The sequence below is a fragment of the Erpetoichthys calabaricus genome, chromosome 9, assembly GCF_900747795.2.
Source record: "Erpetoichthys calabaricus chromosome 9, fErpCal1.3, whole genome shotgun sequence".
Classification (NCBI taxonomy): Eukaryota; Metazoa; Chordata; class Cladistia; order Polypteriformes; family Polypteridae; genus Erpetoichthys; species Erpetoichthys calabaricus.
In genome coordinates, this window is record NC_041402.2 from 8,613,715 (window position 1) to 8,630,102 (window position 16,388).

Here is a 16,388-nt window from a genome sequence, read left to right on the forward strand (position 1 = left end):
GTTAAACCTTATTCTACTACGTATTTAAAAATACACTCACATTGTTTTTTGATCAGTTTGTTGTCACAAATCCATCGAAGTCCTCACCTTCTGTATCTGAATTGAACAGATGGGCAAGTTTGCCATCAAACATGCCGGGTTCCCTCTCGTCATTGTCGGAATCAGTCTCGTTGCCGGGTGGCTGTTCAGCAATGATTCCAGCTTTCGCGTAAGCTCGGACAACAGTCGAAGCAGACACCTTAGCCCAGGCATCCACAATCCATTCACATATTGTGGCGTAACTCACCCGGCGCTGCCTTCCAGTCTTAGTAAAGGTGTGTTCGCCGTCTCTCATCCATCGCTCCCATGACGCTCGCATCTTCACTTTGAACGCCCTGTTTACACCGATGTCCAGCGGTTGGAGTTCTTTTGTTAATCCTCCTGGAATGATGGCAAGCTCCGTATTCATTTGCTTCACTTGTTTTTTCACAGTAGCGGTGATATGGGCACGCATGGAGTCGCAGATCAACAAAGACGGTGATGCATGGAAAAACCCACCCGGTCTCTTCACATACACCTCTCTCAGCCACTCTCTCATTTTCTCCTCGTCCATCCAGCCCTTTGGATTGGCCTTAACGATGACTCCGGCTGGAAACTTTTCTTTTGGCAGCGTCTTCCTCTTAAAAATGACCATAGGTGGTAGTTTCTGTCCATTACCGTGGCAACCAAGAACAACAGTGAAAGCCGATTTCTCATGCCCCGTGGTGCGTATGGATACCGTGCTGGTCCCCTTTTTCTCCACAGTATGGTTCACGGGGATGTCAAAAGTGAGAGGGACCTCGTCCATGTTGGTGATGTGGTTGGGCTGGATTTTTTTGTCGGTAATCTTGTTGCTGCAGTAGGTGCGGAAGATGGTCAGCTTTTCTTTGTAATCCGCTGGCAGTTGCTGCGCCACGGTAGTTCGTGCGCGGATGGCGAGATGGCGCCTTTTCATAAAACGAAAGCACCAAGACGGACCTCCTTGAAAGTGCTCGAGCTTCATGTCTTGTGCTATCGTTATTGCCTTCAGTCGAATGGTGACTGTAGAGACGCTTCTCCCGGCTGCTCTTTGTTCAAGAATCCATTGTTCAAGTTGGTCTTCCAACTCTGGCCACCTCGCCTTGTTCCCACGGAAACTCTTTTTTGTCTTTTTAACTTGCCGCAATTCATTATCCTGCTTCCTCCACTTCCGAACCATAGATTCATTGATTTTAAATTCTCTCGCTGCTGCTCTATTCCCATTTACAACCGCGTAACTGATAGCCTGTAGTTTGAATTGTGCATCGTAAGCATGTCTCTTCTCTGATGCCATTTTCAGGGTCCTTAGCCAAACAAATGTGGTTTCGCAGTGCACCAGTAGTACAATATACCTACCTGCCGTAGGCGTGGCGGAGGTAAGTGTACGTGGCTTTACGTAATGTTCTGCAATTGGTTTATCGCTGCCAGCGTTCATAGTGTACGTATTACTACGTCCCTATGTCGGCAGGAAATGGTCTGACAGTCAATCAAGCAGAGCGCTTACTAAAATGCACAACAACATTTTTACAGATTTTGGAACTCAGTGCACACATAAGGCGCACCGAATTTAAAGGCGCACCGTGGATTTTTGAGAAAATTAAAGGCTTTTAAGTGCGCCTTATAGTGCGCAAAATACTGTAATCCCAAGGGGAAATTGACATTGAAAGGCTGACACTCGCGGCGGCGCCCGAGTCACTACGTACCTTACTTAGTTGATCTGTAAGGTCCTGAGTTTGCTTCGTCTGTATTAATATAAAAAAATAAATAAATAAAAAGGAAAATTGTTATACTTTTTGTGCATTTGACATTTAAAACTCAAACTACTGAAATAAACGGCTGCTTGAAAGTCTGTGAACTGCTTATATTTCCTTAAATAGTGCATTTGATTCAGAAGAAAATTTTTTTATTTTTTTTTATTTTTTAGTTTTACTGTTCTTGGGGATTTCCACAAATTCAAATAGAAAAGAAAAAAGTTCAGATATCAAAACAATAAACATATCGACATCTTAACAAATATATGCAAGAGTGATTTGACAAAAATAATGCATTTATATTGTCAAATTTATCACCATCTCTTCATATGTAAGCTGTGAGTTTATTTTGCTTTTTGCTACTAATATTTGTACACCCAATTAAAAAAAGGTGCCTTCACATTCATCATCCAAATATAATGCATGAATGGTTAAAGTAATTAAAAACAGATTTTAAACCAAGTGGCTTTCCAGATCAATGGCTACTTTACAATGGCAACAATATGAGTGGTCCTATATGTAATTCTCATACCAAAAAAAATTTGAGTACAATAAATCATTAATTTTTTTTTCTTTAAAATGTACTCAAATAAAATGTGACAAAAAAACTCCAAAATGAGTATGTAACGCTAAAAATAAGTCTATAGCCTTGATTTAAATGTTGTGATCAATGGGATAGCTCTAGCACTGGAAAGGATAACATTCCTTAGTTTAGAGGGTTCTATAGCGAAGGGATGTACTTTCTATGTTACTTTTCTTAACTTTCTGAAGCGGCTGCCAAAGGCCTGTGCGTTGGAACTGGGGAGTCCTCTACAGCACATCTTCAACCTGAGCCTGGAACAGGGGAGAGTCCCGAGGCTTTGGAAAACATCTTGCATCACCCCAGTCCCAAAGGTATCATGTCCTAGTGAGATGAATGACTTCCAGCCTGTCGCCCTGACGTCACATGTGATGAAGACCATGGAGTGGCTGCTACTTCACAATCTGAGGCCACAGGTCTGCCACGCTCTCGACCCTCTGCAGTTCGCATACCAGAAGAAGGAGGGAGCGGAGGATGCCATCATCTACATGCTACACTGATCCCTCTCCCACTTGGACAGAGGCAGTGGTGCTGTAAGAATTATGTTTCTGGACTTCTCTAGCGCCTTCAACACCATCCAACCTTTGCTCCTTAGGGACAAGCTAACAGAGATGGGAGTAGATTCATACCTGGTAGCATGGATCGTCGACTATCTTACAGACAGACCTCAGTATGTGGTCAGCAGCACATGAGCGCCGCAGGGGACTATACTTTCTCCGGTCCTGTTCAGCCTATATACATCGGACTTCCAATACAACGCGGAGTCCTACCACGTGCAAAAGTTAGCTGATGACACTGCTATCGTGGGCCGTATCAGGATTGGGCAGGAGGAGAAGTATATGAACCTAATCAAGGACTTTGTTAAATGGTGCGACTCAAACCACCTACAACGGAACACCAGCAAAACCAAGGAGCTGGTGGTGGATTTTAGGAGGTCCAGGCCCCTCATGGACAACGTGATCATCAGAGGTGACTGTGTGCACAGGGTGCAGACCTATAAATACCTGGGAGTGCAGCTGGATGATAAACTGGACTGGACTGCCAATATTGATGCTCTGTGCAAGAGAGGACAGAGGGGACTATACTTCCTTAGAAGGCTGGCATCCTTCAACATCTGCAATAAGATGCTACAAATGTTCTATAAGACGGTTGTGGAGAGCGCCCTCTTCTACGCGGTGGTGTGCTGGGGAGGCAGCATAAAGAAGAGGGACGCCTCACGCCAGGACAAACTGGTGAGGAAGGCAGACTCTATTGTAGGCATGGAGCTGGACAGTTTGACATCTGTGGCAGAGCGACTGGCGCTGAGCAGACTCCTGTCAATCATGGAGAATCCACTACATCCACTAAACAGGATCATCTCCAGACAGAGGAGCAGCTTCAGCGACAGACTGCTGTCATCGTCCTGCTCCACTGACAGACTGAGGAGATCGTTCCTCCCCCACACTATAAGACTCTTCAATTCCACCCGGGGGGGGGTAAACGTTAACATTATACAAAGTTATTGTCTGTTATACCTGCATTTTTATTACTCTTTAATTTAATATTGTTTTTTATCAGTATGCTGCTGCTGCTGGAGTATGTGAATTTCCCCTTGGGATTATTAAAGTATCTATTTATCTATCTATCTTTTGAATTTTAAAGGGTCCGTGTCTAGTGATTTTAGTGACAATTTGGAGAATAAGCATTAGTTAATGATGTATGGAAAAAGAAGGAAAGCCACTCACAACTTAATTTGTCTACAGGAGGATTTTAAAATTGCAGCCAAAAGTACAAGGGAACTGCTCGGTTTGAACATATATATATATATATATATATATAAAAAAAGATTTTTGCATCACCATCTTTGATTTTGGTGAAACTTAATGCAACAAACTACAGCTGCCTTCCAGATCTCAGAAAAATTTTATTATTTAAAACTTGTCTACTTGAGATATTGACACTCTTCTTCACCATGGACTGCATGAAAATAATAATTTAAGGCATCTTCTTACAAGCTGCAACGGTTTTCCCGTCAAAGCTACATGGCTCAGCTATGCATTACTGGGAACTAAAAAAGAGGACTTTTAAAAGGTGTGGCGGGAGGCCGGGTCCCCCCTTCTACTTATGTTCCAGGGGAGCAGCCATGGGCTTCTCACTACCTCCCTGGGACACTAGGTGGCAGCCTCCCTGGTTGACGATGGTGCCACAGTTTCCCACAGGGTTCCATGGGAGATGGGAGTTCTCCACAACCCTGTGGGAATCTGGGGTGGCCGCCAGGGGGTGCTGCATGGATCCCGGGGCCAACCTGGACATCTCTGCAACCCCGCCCAGAAGTGCAATTAGCAACAGGTGATCAAGCACCTGGAGCACATCCAGGTAGGCTATAAAAAGGGCCAGCATCCACCACTTAGGAGCCAGAATCGGGAAGAAGAGGACGAGGTTGCCAAGGAGGAGTGGTGGTGCCAACGGGAGAGTTGTGTTGTTGGAAGTTAAGTGCTTTTTGGGACTGTGTTGTGGCTGGGGGGTTCACGGGGAAGAAGTGCCCTCTAGCTGAAGAAAAATAAAAGTCTTTGTTTTTTCACACGTGCCTCTGTGTCAGTCTGTGCCGGGTCGGGCGCTATATAGTGCTTTTATCAAAAAGGATATTTACTTTTTGCTTAAGTCTATGGTTTCTTTAAAGTCAATGTTCACATTAGAAATGGCCTTTTTTATTTTACTAGTTTTGGTTATTTAAAACAAAAATTGGAGAACTTTTAATACTGTCCAACTTCATATGCCAAAGCTGCTCCACTTCAATTGGCAATAATGAATATTTCCTACAGATGTACTGCCAGATACAGTAGCAGTCACTTTTAAACCTACAAGCTGTACATTTTCACCTGCCTATTCTCTCCAAATTTGGCTTCCACTTGCCCCTTGTCAGACACAGTGTCTCACTATTGGGATATTTACACTTATGTGGGGAAAACTAAGCTAAAAGACTGATTGTTTGTGTACCATTTCTTTAAAAGTCAAATAAAATTGTTGTGAGTGAGAGTTTATGAAACGATTTAGAGGAAATTGAAGTACAAAAATGACTAGTTGTGTAACTTTATAATTTAAGCTTTTAGCAAGAGCACCTCACTAAGAGAGACAGTCAACCAAGTACTAAGATGAACCAAGTGCTATGATGAGGACATGCAGATGCCTTTCTAGAACAGGAGAGTTTCACAAGAAATAAATATTTATGAGAATATCTGGAAAAAGCATTTATTCAGTATATATGTGTGATATGAAGTAGTGAATTAATATGCAGTAGTAGCATTCTCTGCTTCAATGTGAACATATTCAGTAACCCGCAAGTTTGGGCTGCTGCCCCTTTGGCCACAATTGTAAGCCACACAGGGAGACAATTCTTCATGTTGAATCATACTTGCTTCAGTGCGATCGATCGATCGATACTTTATTAATCCCAATGGGAAATTCACATTTTCCAGCATCAGCATACTGATACAATAAATAATATTAAATTAAAGAATGATAATAATGCAGGTGAAAAAAAGACAATAACTTTGTATATGTTAAATGTTAACGTTTACCCCCCCAGGTGGAATTGAAGAGTCGCATAGTTTGGGGGAGGAACGATCTCCTCAATCTGTCAGTGGAGCAGGACAGTGACAGCAGTCTGTCGCTAAAGCTGCTCTTCTGTCTGGAGATGATACTATTTAGTGGATGCAGTGGATTCTCCATAATTGATAGGAGCCTGCTGAGCGCCCTTCGCTCTGCCACAGATGTTAAACTGTCCAGCTCCATGCCAACAATAGAGCCTGCCTTCCTCACCAGTTTGTCCAGGCGTGAGGCGTCTTTCCTCTTAATGCTGCCTCCCCAGCACACCACTGCGTAGAAGAGGGCGCTCGCCACAACTGTCTGACAGAACATCTGCAGCATCTTACTGCAGATGTTGAAGGACGCCAGCCTTCTAAGGAAGTATAGTCGGCTCTGTCCTTTCTTGCACAGCGCATCAGTATTGGCAGTCCAGTCTAATTTATCATCCAGCTGCACTCCCAGATATTTATAGGTCTGCACCATCTGCACACAGTCACCTTTGATGATCACGGGGTCCATGAGGGGTCTGGGCCTCCTAAAATCCACCACCAGCTCTTTGGTTTTGCTGGTGTTCAGGTGCAGGTGGTTTGAGTCACACCATTTAACAAAGTCATTGATTAGGTCCCTGTACTCATCCTCCAGCCCATTCCTGATGCAGCCCACGATAGCAGTGTCATCAGCGAACTTTTGCACATGGCAGGACTCAGAGTTGTATTGGAAGTCCGATGTATATAGGCTGAACAGGACTGGAGAAAGTACAGTCCCCTATGGCGCTCCTGTGTTGCTGACCACAATGTCAGACGTGCAGTTCCCAAGACGCACATACTGAGGTCTGTCTTAAAGATAGTCCACGATCCATGCCACTAGGTATGAATCTAATCCTATCTCTGTCAGCTTGTCCCTAAGGAGCAGAGGTTGGATTGTGTTGAAGGCACTAGAGAAGTCTAGAAACAAATTAGACCACTTTGCAACAGAGATTCTGGGATGATGTAAAATAAAAGAAACAAAACAAAAGCTCTACTTTTATTTGCTGTTTTTTTTTTTGTTTTTTTTGAAGGAATGGAAACCACAAGACAATCCTTTCAGCAAAGGTGCCAAGGCAGCAACAAAAAGGATAAAAAGCCAGTCTATCATTGGGTATACCTTTACACAAACTCATACCAGACCAAGTTAGAATGCTCCACACTACAGCATATCCTTGGGATGTGGAAGGAAAACTGGGCATCCAGAGAAGGAAAATGTGCAAAAACACAAAGACAATAACATGGTAAAGACCTTATGAAGCAAAAAAAAAAAAGTATTTTGCAAATATAAACTGGGACACATGTACAATGTAAGTACATTATTAATATTTTGTACAGCAACACGAATCGATGGAAACACTTATTTGATTCTAAGATCACAATTGTGATGGCACTTTTTTGGTTTTACTTTTTATATAATGGGGAAAAAAAATTAATGTCTTGAATTGCAAAAAGTATGTCCAGTTTATATTTGCACATATGAGGGAAAACATGCACAGGCTATAAAACAAAGAAAAAGCAGTAACCAGAGACACCCAGAGAGCTTGTCCAGAAGCAGCTGTCCAGAGTTCTCTTACCAATTCATTTATCTTTGCACTGAGTTGTGTGTTTTCTAGGGTGCTGGAGTCTAAGGCAGCTGCCAGCTCCTGGTTACGTGTCTGACGTGCGAGCATGCAGAGAGAGGAGGGAAAACAAAGACAGAAGTGGAGGAAGGAAAAAAAAGAAAATGATCAAATAATATCAAATAAAACTATATACCATACATTTAAAAAAGGCATGTCACTACAATTTATCCTATATTACAAATGAAGCTTTAATGTTTACATTTTCCAATATTTCATTAACAAATGCAAGCGCTTTAGAAAACACAAGTGCATTAATTGCTTCGATAGTTTAGCAAATGATAGAATTTACATATTTATGAAAAAAGCAAACATCTAAGTAAAAGCAATAATCCTTTGTACAAGATGCACCTGACAATTATTTATTTTAATGGAAGAGAAACACTCATTAATTTAGAACTGGTAATCCGCTAGGGAATGTCAATTTTCTCCAAAGCAGGATGCATGTTACTAAAGCACATCTAAATAAAAGTATACAGTAATCCCTCGCTACTTCGTGGTTCACTTTTCGCGGATTCACGACTTCGCGGATTTTATATGTAAGCATATCTAAATTCATAATGCGGATTTTTCGCTGCTTCGCGGGTTTCTGCGTACAATGGGTCTTTTTACTTGCTTCGTAAGTTGGTTTGCCCAGTTGATTTCATACAAGAGATGCTATTGGCGGATGGCTGAGAAGCTACCCAATCAGAGCACGCAGTTAAGTTCCTGTGTGCTGCTGATTGGCTCAGCGACGGAGTGTTGCATTAACCAGGAAGTCTCATCTCACTCATTCATCATTAACGTGCTAATGCTTCAGGGGCCGTGTCCAAGCACCAACAGAAGATGCAAATGATTGCAGAAAAGGTCAAAGTTTTGGATATGTTGAAGGAAGGGAACAGCTACACCGCTGCAGGACATCGATTCTTTTTATTTAAAAAGGAGGAAAAGCATATAAGATCTACGGCTGCAGTGTCCTTTAACCAGGGTGCAAAACGAGTTGCAAGTGGACGTGATAAGGCAGTAGTCTGGATGGAATCTGCTTTAGGAATCTTTGCAACAAGGTCGACGACGTCATGACCGCCTACAAGCTGCTACGTGTACTTCGCTATACAGTAAGTGTAAACTTATCTACCGATTTCATATTGCTTAGCAGTTGTCCCTGTTATTAATAGAGTAAATGGTGGGTTGTAAACAATACAGGGAGGGTTTAAAAACGTCCAAATACACGTTAAATAATTAAATAAGTATAGTGTCCCTACTTCGCGGAAATTCGGTTATTGCGGTCGGCCTTGGAACCTCTCTCCCGCGATAAGTGAGGGATTACTGTATATTGAACAAAAAAATCTAACTTGTATAGAAGCAGAATCATGTTATAAAAAAAATATTTCTGCAAAAAACACATTCTCCTTACCTCAAGTTCTTTTTCATTAGTAGGCATTATTGCACTGTCCCCATTGATATAGGGGGAAGAGGACTGTAAAAAGAAAAAAGAAACAAAATTGGCGATGTTGTTTTTTTAAATCTCCAGCACTTTTTGAATGCATTACACGCATTATTGTAATCTTATCATAAGGTTATATTAGATTTATTCAAATCTAAACTTACAGTTCAACTTACAAACACTATGATGGCGAAGAGAAAGTAATAAAAAATAAAAAAAATACATTCTAAAAAATTGTACTATGCACTTTCCTCAAAGGTATGTGTATTTATGGGTGATGTTCAGATAGATGCACATTTGTGAAAAATTAATTTAAGTCATATGCAACATCACTTTCACTTATTAGAGAAGAAAATCTGAATCTCGTATTGTTAAGGAGAAAACCCTGTAAAATTTACTTTCATAAAAAAAGTATTCATAATGTGTGTAGAAAACATTGCAGTGTAACAATAAAAGATATTTCTGAACCTTTTCAATTCATTTCAATCAGATGTTGGAGCACCTTTTATGTCACTGTAAAGTATATGAAATCATGAACATACATGGAATTTAATGTAAAAAATGCAGAGAAAGAGGTCTTGAAATTAATATTGACAACTTTTGCTATTGTCCTGGTGTGCCAGATCTGCATTTCTTTAAATAACAGATGCTTATATTTTCATTATATTTTGCACAGACAAACAAGATGACCTTAATTGACAGTACCAGTAATCTATCACCTTATCACCCAGGTAAGCAGAGAGCTGAGGAGACTTTGTGCTAGCAAAGCAGCGGGTCCAGATGGAGTATCACCACGACTGCTGAAGGCCTGTGCGCTGAAGCTGGGGAGTCCTCTACAGCGCAGCCTGGAACAGGGGAGAGTCCCGAGGCTTTGGAAAACATCTTGCATCACCCCAGTCCCAAAGGTATCACGTCCTAGTGAGCTGAATGACTTCCGGCCTGTCGCTCTGACGTCACATGTGATGAAGACCATGGAGCGGTTGCTGCTTCACCACCTGAGGCCACAGGTACGCCACACCCTCAACCCTCTGCAGTTTGCATACCAGGCGAAAGGGGGAACGGAGGATGCCATCATCTATAAGCTATACCGATCCCTCTTCCACTTGGACAGAGGCAGTGGTGCTGTAAGAATTATGTTTCTGGACTTCGCTAGTGCCTTCAACACCATCCAACCTCTGCTCCTTAGGGACAAGCTGACAGAGATGGGAATAGATTCATACCTGGTGGCATGGATCGTGGACTATCTTAAAGACAGATCTCAGTATGTGCATTTCGGGAACTGCAGGTCTGTCATTGTGGTCAGCAACACAGGAGCGCCGCAGGGGACTGTACTTTCTCCAGTCCTGTTCAGCCTATATACATCGGACTTCCAATACAACTCGGAGTCCTGCCACGTGCAAAAGTTCACTGATGACACGGATATCGTGGGCTGCATCAGGAATGGGCAGGAGGAGGAGTATAGGAACCTAATCAAGGACTTTGTTAAATGGTGCGACTCAAACCACCTACACCTGAACACCAGCAAAACCAAGGAGCTGCTGGTGGATTTTAGGACCACCATGCCCCTCATAGACCCCATGATCATCAGAGGTGACTGTGTGCAGAGGGTGCAGACCTATAAATACCTGGGAGTGCAGCTGGATGATAAATTGGACTGGACTGCCAATACTGATGCTCTGTGTAAGAAAGGACAGAGCCGACTATACTTCCTTAGAAGGCTGGCGTCTTTCAACATCTGCAATAAGATGCTGCAGATGTTCTATCAGACAGTTGTGGCGAGCACCCTCTTCTACGCGGTGGTGTGCTGGGGAGGCAGCATAAACAAGAGGGACGCCTCACGCCTGGACAAACTGGTGAGGAAGGCAGGCTCTATTGTAGGCATGGAGCTGGACAGTCTGACATCCATGGCAGAGAGACGGGCGCTGAGCAGACTCCTGTCAATCATGGAGAATCCACTGCATCCACTAAAGAGGATCATCTCCAGACAGAGGAGCAGCTTCAGCGTCGCACTGCTGTCACCGTCCTGCTCCACTGACAGACTGAGGAGATCGTTCCTCCCCCACACTATGCGACTCTTCAGTTTCACTTGGGGGGTAAATGTTAATTATACAAAGTTATTGTCCGTTATACCTGCATTTTTATCACTCTTTAATTTAATATTGTTTTTTATCAGTATGCTGCTGCTGGAGTATGTGAATTTCCCCTTGGGATTAATAAAGTATCTATCTATCATCTATCTATCTATCTATCTATCTATCTATCTAAAACATCAATTTTGACATTTTGCCTCAGGCTGTGTTGATTATCTGATCACTAAGAACCAGCCAATCAAAGGTGTGTAATTGCTACAAGCACAAAGCCATATCACAAAGAAACCCCATATCACACGTCACAAAGAAGTGGAATTTTAATATAAACATGCACTTGTCTGAGGGACCAGAGGAGAGAAGGAAGAGTGACGACAAAAAGGAAGTCAGAAGAGGGTGAACGCAACATCAAAAAAGGAGACCGAGAGACGTGCGACGTTTCATCTAAACATCGGAGGGCATAGCCAATGTATTTCACCATTTGCGGAATCAAAAGCCACCCCTCAAGACAAATTTCAATCCTTGATATTCTTCATAAGCTTCTTCTAAAGACTTTATATATCCAGACTTTGCTATCTTAACTTTCTTTTATGCTTTATTCTACTGGTATTCTTATTCTTTAATAAATACCCAATAGTCCAATAAAGTAAGAAATCAGTTGATAAATGGCCTACAGGCAAAGATGTTGAGCTTTTGTATGTTTAAATATATTTTTAGAGACCAAAGTAATATTTAGATCTGAGATATATCTAAGACATTGTACATTGTTCATGCCAATGATAAGTAAGTCTCAAAGTGCTAGGGAGTGAGTGGCTATGTATGTGTCATTCACACACACTTATGTGGTTAGGGTCTGTGTGTACGGATATATCTATGTTTGCGTGTGGTAATCTTAAGGTGCAAGAGTAGACCAATCTGGTAACAAATCCGCTGATTTCACTTAACCCTGGAGAAGGCAAGTAAGGGTAATTTGAGGGGAATGCTACAATAATACAGCTATGAAGAGATTCTAAAAAGTCATTGATGTGAAAACATCTTTGAATGAAAAATTTCTTAGAGCATTACAAGGTTAATCACATAAAAAAATAGAGCTTAATATTTTTTTTTTTTTTTTTTTAACATATGAGAGAAAAAAGTTTTTTATAAGCCAAAAACATTTACCTGGGAGAGCAAGCCATTAAGCTGTTGGGACAACTGGCGTAGACTTTCTGTTGAAGAGAGTGGTCTGAAAAAGAAACAGCTGAAATGGTTACAAATAAAATGCACAAAACCAGAGTGTCAAAAAACAGCTTACTAGTTAAAACAATTACTACAACAGACACACAGATTTTTTTTTTTTTAGTTCACGCTAGCATTAGGGACATTACCCACACATGGAGTATTCATATACACACACACACCCTAATATACACTATGTCATTTCGTTGTCTGTCAGTTCTAAATAACTGTCTAGTACAAAACTATAAGTGACTTCTAGTTGATAAAGATATATAAAAAGGCAGGAATTTTCAACCCCTTCAATCTTAATTTGGCATGAAAAGGTGATTCAGAATTGTCTGCGGGTTTCTTCAGCTCAAACAAGTTGCAAAGTTGTTAGATTTACATTCTGATCACACGGAGGATAAGGAAAACACAGACAGATATTTCAATGATATTGATGACAATGTCCACTTGGTTTCTGTGTAAATGTATCTTAACACTATACTGTCAAGTCTGCACTTTCTTCTGAAAAAGAAAGGAGCCAGCAGAAGTGCTTGAGGCACAGATGTTTTGAGCTACAAGTACAGACTTTCAGATAATAGGTAGGCTATGCAAGCACTGCATATTTTTCTTACCCAAATTAGATTTTACTTACTGCTCCGTCTAAAATGATACATTTGCAGTTTTTGGTCAATGCCCTCGCAGGCTTTTCATGATGTTTGCAATTCATACTATTGAACATTTTTTGATTACAGATACTAGCCATTATGCATGGCACTTATATTTCAATGAACTGCTACAGCATGCCATTGTATTTTGTAAAAAGAAAGAAAAATCCTTTTAACATTTCACAATGCATCAGTGGGAAACACCACAGTAAACCTAGTGCACAGGCGCCTACAGCGCGCAGCTTATAAACCGCAAGCGAAGTCTGATCCACCGCGGACGAAGGAGTCACAGCTCAAAAACGAAAGAGCTCAACTAACGAACGAGCCCGCATGGACAAATACAATGAACACAGACGCCTACAACGCGCGTCTGAAACTGCGGAAGCAAAGCAGGCACGGGTTCACAACGAAAGACCACAACTGACGGAGATACAAAAACGAGCCCGCCTGGATAAAATCAATGAACGCAGGCGCCTACACCGCGCTTCTCAAACAACGCAACCAAAGGAGTCACGGCTCCAAAACGAAGCGAGCCCGCCTGAATACAATTAATGAACTCTCTTCAACAACTAATGAATAATAATTTATATATATATTTCATTATATATATTAGTGCTGGGCGGTATACTGGTTTATACCGAAAACCGTTTTTTATTTTTGTTATGATATGGACTTTTCTCATACCTTAACACCGGTTTAAATTGCCTAAACAATGTTCGGAACGTGGCGCAGCGGGAAACTGTTGAAGGGGCACCTTTTCAACTGCTACACCGCTAAACACATGCAATGGAGTACATGCATTAGTGGAGATGTTTCGTGGGGGTTGTTTTTCACTGATACACTGCTAAACAAGCATACAACGGAGTACATGCGTTAGTGGAGGTATTGCGCAGTGAAAATGGACAGAACGTTCCAAAACTGTAGCAGACGATAAAGTTGAACATGATGACACAGAAGAACTTTTGCTGGAAAAAGGAGTCACGTCTGTTGTCTGGAGATACTTTGGATTTAAAAGGTCGGATCATTATATTCAAATGTCTGAATACTGTTTCTATACTACTAGATAATACTGAAAGCCAAGTTGTATTTTTTTCAATACTGTGTAACGTACCTGGGTGTTGTGTAATAGTGTGACGACATGTTGACTTTATTCTCGACATCTCCACTTTAATCTCGACGCTTATGATGAGAATAAAGTCGACATGTTGACTTTATTCTCGTAATTTGTTATTAAAGTAGAACATCGTAAACTTCATCTTAAAATGAATATTTAATTTACTAGATTTTCTCAAACCCCGTCATAAGTTATGTAGCACATTAAATGCTTTGTGCTGTGTTCCCAGAGCCATGTTAATCGGTACGTGATTCTTAAACTGACTTCCTCTTGCACGAAGAGGAGGCGCAGACAGCACACAGAATACATTAATTTCATGATATTCCTGCTTCCTGAACATTTAAAATGCTAAAAAAAAATACTTGATAAAATTTTCATGATGAAACGCATTAAAGCATGTATTAATCATGTGGGGGGCACGGTGGCTTGGAGCTTGCACTGCTGCCTTGCAGCAATGGGGTCCTGGGTGTTCCCTGTTTTGAATTTGCATGTTTTTCTGGTGGGTTTACTCGGCGTGCTTCAGTTTCCTTTCAAAGTCATGTAGGATGGCAGGTTTTGTTATTCTATATTAACCCTGCTACTGTATGTATTGCTCGTATTCACCCTGTGTGTGCTGGCGCCACATTCAGGATTTCCTCCTGACTTGCACACAATGCTTGCTGGGATGGGTGCAACCCTGAATGGACGGCATAATTAAACATGTGTAACGAAGATTTTTTTTTTTTTTTTTTTTTTAAAGTTTTGAACACTCCGTGGTCTAAGTTTATAACTAGTTTTAATTTTACAAGGATGTTTATCGTGTGGCATTTGGTTATGTGGAGAAAAAAAAAAGGAAGGATAGGAACTGGGGGTTTGGTACTTCAGACAGAGACAGCAAGCATGCAGTAAAGAAAGCCCACTCAAAGCCCATTAAATTCTGTGTTAGTGTCTTCGACCACCAGATCACGAACCCAACATTTACACAATATTTCAGTTAAACCTGTGCGATACCCATTCATACAACCAGTTTTTTGGAACCTCGTCACACCTGCCATAAAGTTCTCTACACTGAACGTACACCTGGGGACCTCTTACTGCGAGGGAGCAGCACAATCGCCACACTACCATGCATGTTTAAAACCCTTTTTTAATGCATTTCATCATGAAAAATTATCTTAGCATTCTACATTTTCAGACAGCAGGAATATCATGAAGTGAATGTATTCTGTGCGGCGATTGCTGCCTCTTAGTGCAAGAGGAAGTCAGTTTAAGAAGAGCGTAGTGATTAACAACTGGGTCGGGGAACACTTAACACAAAGCATTTAATGTGCTACATAACTTATGGCGGGGTTTGAGAAAATCTAGTGAATTAAACATTGATTTTAGGATGAAGTTTAGTTTATGTCATTCTACTTTAATGACAAAAAAAAACGACGAGTATAAAGTGGAAATGTCGACTTTAATCTCGACATATAGGTTTTTTTTTACCTTCACCGTGACCCTAATACGATTCTGCAGGGCTATACCACAAATAGCAATAGAAATGCAAGTTGCAGTTTTATTATTTATGCATATAGCTTAGCTTGAAGCAAGGTCAATATTAATGCAGTTTGCCTTAATGATGGTTCAGTTGGTAAAGATGTCATCACCAAGTTGCACTTGTTTTATTTTATTTTAATTTGGTGAATACTGTGTAATGCACCTGGGCTTGAAGTCTTGGAAGTAACAGTATTATTACTGGAAGTTGCACTATTTATTTCATTGTTATTATTTATTAGTTTAAATATATTATGCAATTTAATGATGGTAAAGTTGTTTAAAAAGTCACTTTAACATGTCAGTGGACAGAGATTGTTAACATTAACAAAGTGTAGTTGGTTTACAAAAATTTTTTACTATTTATTCCTTTTCTAAGATATGTTCAGTGCAATACAACTTTTGACAAGCACCTCTTGATATTTTGCTAAGAATAAATGCCTCTTTGGATGCTTGAAAATATGTTGTCAAAATTTTAGTTTAAGTTGTTTGCAAACACTGTTCAATAAAAAGGCTCTATATTTTGACTGCATCTGTCATGCAGTGCGATTCCTGCTCTTCATTAGTGCAACCCCCTTGAAAACTATCACTTTATGGGGCCATGCAAACCTGGATTTATACTTGTGTGCACATTAAAATGTTTTTCTGTACAATGTACAATTCTCATGACAGTGAAATAGGTTATTCTTAGCCAGTAATTGCAGTGGAAAATGTGGTTAACATCCACAAAAAAAAACCACATCCAATACCGTGAAACCGGTATAATTTTGGTCATACCACCCAGCACTAATATTAATATATACTT

At 40.9% G+C, this 16,388-nt stretch overlaps 1 protein-coding gene across 5 annotated transcripts in view; it reads right to left on the reverse strand.

Moving 5' to 3' along the window:
* The window catches only part of golga2 (golgin A2), a 138,878-nt gene that overhangs the window by 72,349 nt on the left and 50,141 nt on the right, over positions 1-16,388 (reverse strand). For 4 of the 5 annotated variants that reach the window (XM_051931966.1, XM_051931964.1, XM_051931965.1 and 1 more), the window contains 4 exons: positions 12,248-12,311; positions 8,970-9,032; positions 7,532-7,612; positions 1,740-1,778 (listed from right to left, as the gene is read on the reverse strand). In XM_051931966.1, the coding sequence (XP_051787926.1) occupies positions 1,740-1,778; positions 7,532-7,612; positions 8,970-9,032; positions 12,248-12,311 (247 nt within the window). The remainder of the gene's footprint in view (positions 1-1,739; positions 1,779-7,531; positions 7,613-8,969; positions 9,033-12,247; positions 12,312-16,388) is intronic. The other variant, XM_051931963.1, reaches the window with a different exon arrangement.